This window comes from Condylura cristata, unplaced genomic scaffold (assembly GCF_000260355.1).
Source record: "Condylura cristata isolate star-nosed mole 26May11 unplaced genomic scaffold, ConCri1.0 scaffold00017, whole genome shotgun sequence".
NCBI classification, from domain to species: domain Eukaryota; kingdom Metazoa; phylum Chordata; class Mammalia; order Eulipotyphla; family Talpidae; genus Condylura; species Condylura cristata.
In genome coordinates this window covers 30,987,636-30,995,270 of record NW_004567118.1, presented here as the reverse complement: position 1 = coordinate 30,995,270, position 7,635 = coordinate 30,987,636, and the positions used below count along the sequence as shown (strand labels likewise).

The window sequence follows — 7,635 nt, the reverse complement described above, 5'->3', positions numbered from 1 at the left end:
AAAGGCCCCAGAGCCTGGGCCTGGGGTCAAAGGGACTAAGAATGTGAGACCAGCCAGTGCCCCAGGACCAGTGGGGTGAAAGGGGCTTCAGGTCTCCCACCTTCTCCCCCTGTGGTGGCCTGAGGCCTTGTCCTGCGCTCACTGGAGCTATGTCTCTCCCTTGTCTTCTCTAAGAAGCTCCAGCTGACTCTTCCCTCCATGGGGTGGAATAAAACTGAGGTCTGATGCAGAAAAGGTGGCTGCCGGGCAGGGCCACGGTGGAGGGCGGTGGTGGCATGGAGGCAAGGCTGCCTGGTGGCCCTGGGGAGCAGCCAGCGGCCACCCGGGGACACTGCCTGACCTTGCTGCTCTTAGCCACCCCGCTCCTGGCCGGACAAATCCCGGGCAGGCTGTATCAGCGCCCCTCCTGGTGAGATTATCTCAGCCTGTGCGACTCCTGCAGCCATGGATGCCGCGCTGCTCCTCAACGTGGAGGGGGTCAGGAAGACCATTCTGCACGGGGGCACAGGGCAGCTCCCCAACTTCATCACTGGATCCCGGGTGAGTGGGGCCTGCTCCTACCCCGGGGACAGACAGGCCCCTGTGGCAGCCTTCTGCACTCCAGCTGGGCCTTGTGGCTTACAGATGGCCTTCAACTTTGCCAGTAGAAGGCTGGCAGGCCCTTCTTAAAGCTATCAGCCCCCAGGGCGTCTGGGAAGCTCTGGATTGGTGCCCAAAGTACAGGGCATTGTCTGTACTTTGCAAATTAAACTTTAGTGTGGGATGCAAACCCTTGGGAATTTCCTGGAGTGTGAAAAGAGGGTCCTTATAGGTCATGGTATGTGCACACAAATCTGTGGAGACCTTCCCTGGGCTGATGGGGTGACTGGGTATGTGGCCTCACCAGGGCTTATTTAAGGAAGGACTCCTTGACCTGCAGAGCGGTAGAGACCCACAGGCTGGGGTCCCTAGGGGTGGGGGGGGTGGTTCCTCTGGGGGAGCACCTGCAGGGTGGGGCTTCCCCTGGAGTCTGAGGTCCCCGATTGGGGTGAGGAGTGCTGACCCCTGAGGCCCGTCCCTGGAGTCAGTGACAGTGGTGTGGCTCCTGCTGGGCCTCGGGGTTGCGTCTAGACTGGGTCGGCTCTCCTGGTGACCAGGTGACCTTTCATTTCCGGACCACAAAATGTGATGAGGAGCGGACGGTGATCGATGACAGCAAGCGGGCGGGCCAGCCCATGCACCTTGTCATCGGGAATATGTTCAAGCTGGAGGTGTGGGAAGTGCTGCTGACGTCCATGCGGCTCAGCGAGGTGGCTGAGTTCTGGTGTGACACAATCGTAAGTCGGCCTTGCTGGCTGTCCTCTGAAGGCATTCTGGGAGCCCCTACCCTTGGGCCTCTGGCCACTTTCCTGCCTCCTGCCTGCTCCCACCAACACTGCAAAGTCGTGTTCCCACTTTCTGCACTCTTACAAGGCACCCAGACAAGTTAGCCTCCTGGTTCTGTGCTCAGAGAGAAACAGGAAAACTCACTGGCCTTTACACAAACATTTCTTCTGGGAAGTTTCAGAAGCTAAAAAAGTCAACAAAAAATACCCCAAACTTCCAAATATGCATCAACCCACCCCCACCTGCCCCCCTTCCTCCTCCCACAAGGTTAAAGCACATTCTAGACACCAGATATTTCACCTGTAAATGCGAACATTGGTAATTTTAAAATGCAAGGACATTTTAAAAAATCACCTCAATAGCACCATTACATCGTGAAAGAGCCCCAGTAATCGTCCCGGGGCACCTAACACTCAGCACTGTTGACATTTCTCCTTATTCTTAACTCCTTATTTATTCCTTAGTGTTGGTCTCGCTCAGGATCCCAACAAAGTCCAGGCATGCACGGCTTGTCCATGCGCCTCTCAAGTTCTCATCTGTGCTGCTTTTCCCTCTTTTCTTCCTTGATGTGGAGTGTTCGAGGAGCTGGCCGCTGGTCCTGTAGGGGTTCCCACATTCTGATTTTGTGGGTTGCTTCACGATGGACTTGCCTCACATGTTCCTCTAGAAGTCACCCCCACTTCCACTGGGAGGCTCTGCCTGTGCTCACCTCTACTGCTCTGTTAGGGAAGATGTGATGGCAGGGTGGCGGTCCAAGCCTCCAGTGATGGAGGCCCAGCTGCTTCATTTCGGCAGGGACCAAGGGCCTTGTGAGAGAGCAACTTGAAAGAGAGAAAGAGAAAGAGAAAGGAGAGAGAGAAGAGGGGGACAGAGAGAAGAGGGAGGGGGGAGAGAGAGGAGGGAAGGGGAGAGAGGAGAGAGAGAGGGGAGGGGGAGAGAGGAGGGGGAGGAAGAGGGGGGAGAAAAGGGGGAGAGAGGAGGGGGAGAAGGGGAAAAGGCAAGAGAGGAGGAGAGGGAGGGGAGAGGGGGGAGGAGGAAGAGAGGAGGGGAGAGGGGAGAAAGAAGGGAGGGGGAGGAGGAGGGAGGGAAGGGGGAGAAAGAGGAGAGAGGACGCACCACTGAGTTGAACTCTGCTGTCACTAGCAGCGGTGACCCTGGGAAGTCCTTTCCCCTCCGGGCACGGTGCTTCCTCACCTACTCACCGGTGAGCCCCATGTCGGGGCTGCGGTGGGATCACAGGCTGGGCTGTGCACTACACGCAAGGGCAGATCACACGCCCGGCAGTGATGAAATGGCAGCAGGGAGGATTTTAGGACTTAACTTCCTTGTTCTACTCATGAAGAGATGGAAGACTGGAGAAGGAAAGCCGCGGGGCTGGGTGCCCCAAGTTAAGGGGCGGGGCCGGGCCCCTCCCGGCGGGGGCTGTCCGAGGGCGCGGTCAGACGCAGTGCCGTCCGCTGCCGCCAGGGGCCGCCACCGCCGCGTTAATCCGTCCCCACTCAGCAAATACTCCCGGAGCAGCTTGTACCAACCAGTGCCCCCGTTATCATTCATCCGGACGTTTTAAATTTTTAAAAGATGTTTTACTTTTCACAAGTCCAGTTTTCAGAAATAGACTTCTTTGTAACTTCAAACGATGTCTATTGACTTTGCTGACCAGGAGGGAGGTGGGCGGTGTGTTAGCCACCTTGGTCACCAAGCAGGGGGCTGCCTCCCTGGGATGTGTATTTGCTGAATGCACAGAGGAATGTCAATAATTTCTTGACTGCTTGATTGATTTGTTGCTTGCAAAACCACAAGTCGCTGTTATTCCCATATTGTGAGCCTGTTTCTTGTGGCGTCTGTGTTCCTCTGGCCACATCAACAGTCGCACGAGGGCACTGAGTACCTCACAGGCTCACAGCTTTCATGCCCTGTGACTGTGAGTGTCCCCAAAGGCTCCTCACTTCTCCTCTTCCCAGCCCATAGTTACTGGAGTGATTGCGCATACGTAGACACACATGCACACAGCTTTGAGTCACTTACCTACCCGCACAGTTGACTTTGATTCATGCTTCTGCCTGTCCACACACCCAGGCATCAAGCCACCCTTTCTTCCCTTCAGGGAAGACTTTTCATGATCCAGTCTCTCACTCTAAAGCTCACCTACATCCACCCATGATCACGTATGCATGCCTGCATGTGTGTATCTAATCAGAGGACACGCATGCTATCCCAGATAGGCCTATGCTGGGTGTTAGGAAAAAAGCAAAGTCTTCATCCCTCCGTAAACTTAAATTCTAGATGAGGAGCTGACACCCAGGCAGTTACCATGTGGGCAGCCATTGCCATGAATTAAATAAGTGAGGACAGAGTGCTTGAGGCTCAGAAAAGAGGGACGTTAACTTCTGCAAGGTCTTCTTAAAAAAGATGACTTTGGTCAGGGTTTTGAGGGATGAATAGGAGTTCAGCAGGCCTAGAAGTGGGGAGAGAGGTTTGAAAAGGCTTGGCATATTTTCCCCTGTGGGACATTTCTCCATTTAAGGATGTGAGCTTTGGGATGTCTAAGCAAGCAGGGGAGCATGTTGTCTGGCTGACGAAGGACTCAAGAGATCCTGGCTTTCCCCAGGCTGCGGCTTGTCACCCCTGCAGAGCCTCTGCTTGGACAGTCCTCACTGAATGACCTTGAAGTGTAGGCCTCAATTAAAGGCTTTGGGAAATTCTGCCTGAAACGTATTCCTCACTGTCCCCTTGACCTCTCCCCAGGGAAGACATTGGTCTCTATGGGATATTTTGCTGGCACCCAGTCTGGTGAGGATTTCAAACTCAAACTGCCCCCAGGGCCAGGAACCTCCATGTGGGTCTTTCAACCCTAGTGAGGCGGCTGGATGGCCGCCCTGTGGACCGGCTGGGCCCAGTAAAGCTGGGGAGACTGTGATTTTGAGACAGGCAGAAATCTGCAGCAGCTTGTGCTCAGTGTTTAAATATTGGCCACTAAATTAAACAAACAAATGCAAACCAACCCACAATGTGAAGGAGGAACCCAATCAGCTGAACATGGCCAGCATCACATCTGTTTGCAGCCTGTGCTATAGCTACAACCCCTGTGAGGCCAGTGATCTTGGGTCTCCCCACCCCTCCACCCCCGCTTAGCTCCATGGACTGGACAAGCAATCCCTCCCATCCCCTCCTGTCCCTGCTGACGCACCCTGGCATGGATGTGGGACTCTGGCGTTCTTCTGGTCTTCATCCTCCTTCCTGGGATTTCTTTCCCGTCCTGAGGCCACCCCACAGCCCACCAGGGGACGGGCATCTGGCAGTACTAATGTGGCCAGTGGTTGGCAGGACAAGGCCTTGCTTGGCTCTGGGTCTGAAGCTCCCAGTGGACTTGCTGGGGGTCCTGGCCTTCGAGCAGTGGGTGCAGGGGCGCCCCTCTCTGCAAGCTGTTTCTGGAGCCCCTCCCCCACCCCCATCTGGCCACCAGTCCAGCCCAGCCTTAATCCCATCGGCTCAGCGGCCATCTGGTCATCTCGCTCACAAAGAAGCTGAGGGAACTTGGGGCTAATCCTGGCTGGTGGCCACGGCGGGGTGACCTTCATCTTCAGGCTGATGGCCATGTGGGTGGGTGACTTCGAGGCCAGGTTGCCCTGTCACTGCCCTTTCACTTTCCCACTAGTGTCTTCACTGGTGTTGCCGTATGGGAGCCTGAGCAGGGTCCTGCCTGAGCCAGCAGGACCTGACCTGAGAGTGTCAGGTCATCTGTGGGGGAGCCCAGTTCAGGGGCAGAGTGGTGGAGGTCCAGCATGGCACAGGCCTCGTCTGAGGTCAAGTGGCTCTTTGGCCAGCTGTCCTCTACCCCGAGGGTGGCAATCACAGCTCTCAGTACTGGGTGAGGCTGGAGTGGGCTTGACTCACATAGGGGACCGTTAATCCCTGCAGCAGCCCTGCCCCTGGGCTGGCACCCCCCGGGGACCAACTGGGAGAGGTGCAGTGACTGATTTCGCAGGAGCCCTGCTCTTTCCTCTGCTCTCTACACCACCCTCCCTGCAACCCAGACTCCTGGTCTCCGGGCACGTCTCTAGGAGGCAGGCGTGTGAGAGTTGACCCAGAGGGCCAGCAAGGGGCAACACGGCCCTGAGGCTAGAGCAGGCTGAAGCCCAGCTCTGTCATTTCTTGGCTGAGTGACCTTAAGCCAGTTATGTAACTTCTTCAGGTTCCAGTCTCCTCATCTGTAAATGGAGACAATAGTGCCTCCTTTGCTGGGCTACCTAAGGACAGAAGGAGCTTGTCCTGGGGCATTGAACTGCACTCATTAAGGGGTGTGTGGGGAGTGGGGGTTATGGTGGGCTGGCAGGAATCCTGCTGTGAGGAGCTGAGTGCCCTCTGCCCTTCCCCACAGCACACCGGGGTCTACCCCATCCTGTCCCGGAGCCTGCGACAGCTGGCCGAGGGCAAGGACCCCACAGAGTGGCACATGCACACGTGCGGGCTGGCCAACATGTTCGCCTACCACACACTGGGCTACGAGGACCTGGACGAGCTGCAGAAGGAGCCACAGCCTCTGATCTTCCTGATCGAGCTGCTGCAGGTGTGACCTGAGGGCAGGGGCCGCTCAGAGAGCAGGGGCCCAGGGCACCTGGGGGGGGGGCGCCCCACTGGACCTCTCCCACCTTCTCTTAGAGAGCAAGGAAGAGTTCATACACCCAGGAGAACTAGAATTTGACCTCCCCTCCTCCCAAAGTCCTCTGCCTAGTCCAAGGGAAAAGCCCTTTTGGGACCAATTTTTGAAAATGTGATTCGTTTTTTATTTTAGAAGCATTTTGCAGAATTATTGTTTATCTACTTCCATTTGTGCTTTCAAAAATGTAGAGTTATGTCCTCATCTCCAGTCCCTGTGGTTTATGGTTTCCGCTGGGAGCGGCTGCCTGGAACTACCCACACCTTCTCACCTGGAACCCAGGCTTGTGGGGCTTGTGTGAGGTCCCAGCTGGGTCAGGGCATAGCTAGTGGGCTAATGGCTGAGGCTGAGGCTTGGTCTGTGGCTACATGGTGAATCCGGACAGGAGAATTGCATCAACACAGGACCTTTCTGGCGGGCTTGAGCAGTTGTGCGGTTTGCACACTGCGCCAGGGCGTCACCTGCTAGGCTCGCATCACAGACACCTCAACTTATGTGTCTGGGTGATCTATCGAATCCCTGGACATTGATATTGCACCAGGTCGAGGCCCCGAGCGAGTACCAGCGGGAGACCTGGAACCTGAGCAGCCAGGAGAAGATGCAGGCGGCGCCCATCCTCCACGGAGAGGGAAACCGGCTGTTCAAACTGGGCCGCTACGAGGACGCCTCCGCCAAGTACCAGGAGGCCATCGTGTGCCTGCGCAACCTGCAGACCAAGGTGCCAGGCTGCCCCCTGGGGCGGACGCAAGGCGCCGTGGGGGGGGGGGCGGGTCAGACCCGAGCTCCTGCTGATCCATTCCCACCCCCAGGAGAAGCCTTGGGAGGTGCAGTGGCTGAAGCTGGAAAAGATCATCAACACCCTCATCCTCAACTACTGCCAGTGTCTGTTGAAGAAGGAGGAGTACTATGAGGTGCTGGAGCACACCAGCGACATCCTCCGGCACCACCCAGGTGGGTGGGGCGGGGCCAAGATGGGGCGGGGCCGGGGTGGGGCCGGACCCGGGCAGGGCTGTCCCAGGGCCAGGGTCACCCACTGAGGCTTGAATGGACTTCAGAACCTGCCAAAAGCCCAGACACTGTTGCCACCCAGCAGGGTAATGAGGGGCGGGTGGTGAGGGGGACTCATGGCAGGGAGTACTTAGTCTGAGCACCTCAGGCTCCGCACAGAAGTGGCTCTCTAAACTCAGCATTTGTGGAGCAGGAAACAGGCCTCAAAAAAGACGGCAATCAGAGAGGATGTACTAAGTGAATATTTTCATGTAGAGAAAATATTAATATTTACTTGTATACTTTGCATGTATTTAACGTGCAATTAATATATAATTATCTATGCAGCACCTACAGAGATGATGCCACTAAATATGTGATCCCAGGTACAGAGGAGGTGTTAGACGCGAGCTGTGTGGCTCTGGTTTGTGAAGAGCGTGATTGACATCACACCCCGTCTGCCTGGCCTCTGCCTCTCACTGGGCAGCCACCCTGCGCTGACCTTTCTACCTGAGGCCTATTCCCCCTGGCCCCCCCCTCCCTCCCTGGCCCTCCACCATCCTCCCTGGGCCTCCCCCATCTTCCCTGGGCTCCCCCATCCTCCCTGGGCTCCCCCATCTTCTGTG

At 56.4% G+C, this 7,635-nt stretch overlaps 1 protein-coding gene across 1 annotated transcript in view; it reads left to right on the top strand.

The window, feature by feature from the left end:
* The first annotated feature begins 415 nt into the window (after positions 1–415).
* The window catches only part of AIPL1 (aryl hydrocarbon receptor interacting protein-like 1), a 9,756-nt gene continuing 2,536 nt past the window's right edge, over positions 416–7,635 (top strand). The window contains exons 1-5 of the mRNA XM_004685113.1: positions 416–540; positions 1,137–1,316; positions 5,744–5,932; positions 6,564–6,740; positions 6,904–6,973. Coding sequence (XP_004685170.1) covers positions 445–540; positions 1,137–1,316; positions 5,744–5,932; positions 6,564–6,740; positions 6,904–6,973 — 712 coding nt within the window. The 5' untranslated portion in view covers positions 416–444. The remainder of the gene's footprint in view (positions 541–1,136; positions 1,317–5,743; positions 5,933–6,563; positions 6,741–6,903; positions 6,974–7,635) is intronic.